Genomic DNA, 2,562 nt, shown 5'->3' with positions numbered 1-2,562 from the left:
AAAATACCATAACATCCATGACTGATTCTATGTGAAAAATAAACCAATGTAGTTTTTTTTTGAGTTTTCAAAAATCATCCATATGAGTGGTCTGTCTACTTCTCAAGAGGTCAACAAACTGTATTCTTTCTCAGCCTAGGAAATTCTTGTCAAAATTGGATAGATTCTCTATGGAGAATTTATGGGGTAAATGTGGAAGCAAAAGTTTAAGTTATCTTTATTTTTATGAATAATACAATTAGAGGTAACAATATATAATTCATTGAACTAAATAAATTTAAATTACAGCTCTAGCTATGAAGGGCAAGAGAATATTCCTTTACTAAGGACTTTCTTCAGGGCCCCATTAATATCTCTGTTCCTAAGACTGTAGATGAAGGGGTTCAACATGGGAGTCACTCCTGTATACATCATAGTAGAAATTATATCTTTGATATTAGAGTTACTGGAGGAGGGGAAAAAGTACTGACCAATAATTGTTCCATAATATAAAGAAACCACAGACAGGTGGGAGCCACAGGTGGACAAGGCTTTGCAGATCCCCTTGGTAGAAGGGATCTTCAGGATGGTGGCAACAATACGGATGTAAGAGACAAGGACACATATTAGTGGCACTGTAATGACTGCTACCCCTACAGTGAATATCACTAGTTCATTGAGAGAGATATCTGAGCAGGATAATTTGAGCAAAGCAGCCAAATCACAGAAGTAGTGGACTATAGTGTTATCTGCACAGAAGGACAGTCGGGCCAAAAGAAGGGTGTGGGTCAAGGAGCTAGCACAGGAGAGGATCCAGGATCCAACCACCAGCAGGATGCATAGTTCTTGGTTCATGATAGTGGTATAATGGAGAGGGTGGCAGATGGCAACATAACGATCATAGGCCATTGCAGTAAGCAGGAAGCTATCCAGATCAGTAAAGAATATGAAGAAATACATCTGTGTGATGCAACCACTGTAGGAAATGGCTTGACTTCCTTTCTGCATGTTTACCAGCATCTTTGGGTTAGTCACTGATGAAAAACAGACATCAGTGAAGGCCAAGTGGCTGAGGAAGAAATACATAGGGGTATGAAGTCGAGAATCTAATCTAATTAGCAATATGATAAGCAGGTTCCCAAACAGTGTGATGAGATACACACTCAAAAATAGAATGTAAAACAAGATCTGTTGCTGTGGTCTGATGGGAAGTCCCAGAAGGAGGAATTCAGAGACACTTGTCTTGTTGTCTCTTCCCATGCTGTTGTACTAATTTCTGGAAGAAAAGGGAATCAAAAATATCTACCACTGAATCATAAAAATTATAGAACATTGAATATAGGTTGCATCATCAAGTCAAAACTGCTTAGACTAGATTTATAATATAGACTTCAATATATTAAAGTTAAAAGTGACCTAACACTATAAGAACATAAAGTGTTAGAAGAGGAAGGAGCTTTAAAATCTGGAATGATAGCATCTGGGATGGAAAATGTTAGAGCTAGAAATTACATTAGAGCATACTCAGTACAGTGTTATATTTGGATGAATATATAATCTAGAATGTTTTTAAAAAGAACATGTAGAACTAAAGAACTAAAAAGTGACTTTACATCATAGTATATTAGATTGTGGACCCTAAGGTTTATATTTATTCTACAAAACACTGCCTCTGTCATCTACCAGTACAGTCTTTGTTGAATAATTTTTCCTCTTATTCAGAATCAAAAATCATTCTGCTGTGACTATCTCTAAGTGGCTATCATATGACGTCTCCATTCAGAGACAATGGGGAGAGAAGACACTTCTCTGATTTCCCTCTTCAAGGAAATATACCTTATGGATAGTAAAGAAGCCTACATTTCATCATGATAGATATAGAGATAGAAGATATCTCTCAAGATATCTTGTCCAATCCCTTAATTTTATAGTTAAAGAAACTGATGGAAAGAAAATGACTCATCCAAGTTGGAAAGTAGCAGTCATTATTTGAACTTAGGTACCACATTGTCCCTAAAATGAATCAATCTTATATTTATTTATCTTTGTGATTTACTGCTCATCAGTCTTCATTGAAGTTCTCTCATAGTGGCTCATTGTATAATCCTGGATTCTCTATGCTATCTGGTGAATCAGAAGCTCTTAAGGGTCATACCAAGATATAAACATTCCATATATGGTTCTTGTGATGACTTCATGTCTCTTTTTTGAGAAGCAGCATAGTTAATGTTATAGAAAGCTAGATGCCTCAGTTGATAGAAGACTGAGGCTGGAATCAGGAAGGCCTGAGCTGAAATTTGACCTCAAAACACTTACTAGTTGTGTGATCCTGGTCCAGTCATTTAATTCTATTTCTCTCAGTTTCCTCATCTGTAAAATGAGCTGGAAAAGGAAAAGCAAAAAAGTTTTCTTTGCCAAGAAAACTCAAAAAAAATTGTCACAAATATTTAGACATGACTGAAAAATGATACAACAAAGCTATTTTGCATAAAGGCTCATCCTCATCACCAGGTTCATCACAGCTAATGTATATTTTGGCCATCAATAACTATAAAAATGAAGATGATGGAAGATTAGGAGCAG

The 2,562-nt window shown here is 36.1% G+C and overlaps 1 protein-coding gene across 1 annotated transcript; it reads right to left on the bottom strand.

Annotated features, from left to right (window-relative positions):
* Positions 1–294: 294 nt before the first annotated feature.
* LOC141497250 (olfactory receptor 1J4-like) lies at positions 295–1,239 on the bottom strand. Its single transcript, XM_074199911.1, has one exon. It carries the CDS (start codon positions 1,237–1,239, stop codon positions 295–297), a length of 945 nt encoding a protein of 314 aa, XP_074056012.1.
* Between the last annotated feature and the right edge of the window lie 1,323 nt (positions 1,240–2,562).

This window comes from Macrotis lagotis, chromosome 1 (assembly GCF_037893015.1).
Source record: "Macrotis lagotis isolate mMagLag1 chromosome 1, bilby.v1.9.chrom.fasta, whole genome shotgun sequence".
NCBI classification, from domain to species: Eukaryota; Metazoa; Chordata; class Mammalia; order Peramelemorphia; family Peramelidae; genus Macrotis; species Macrotis lagotis.
Note: the sequence above shows the minus strand (reverse complement) of the source record. Positions and strands in the feature narration are given on the sequence as shown.

Coding starts and splice junctions, on each gene's coding strand:
- LOC141497250 (XM_074199911.1), bottom strand. CDS start 1,239: ATGGGAAGAGACAACAAGACAAGTGTCTCTGAATTCCTCCTTCTGGGA.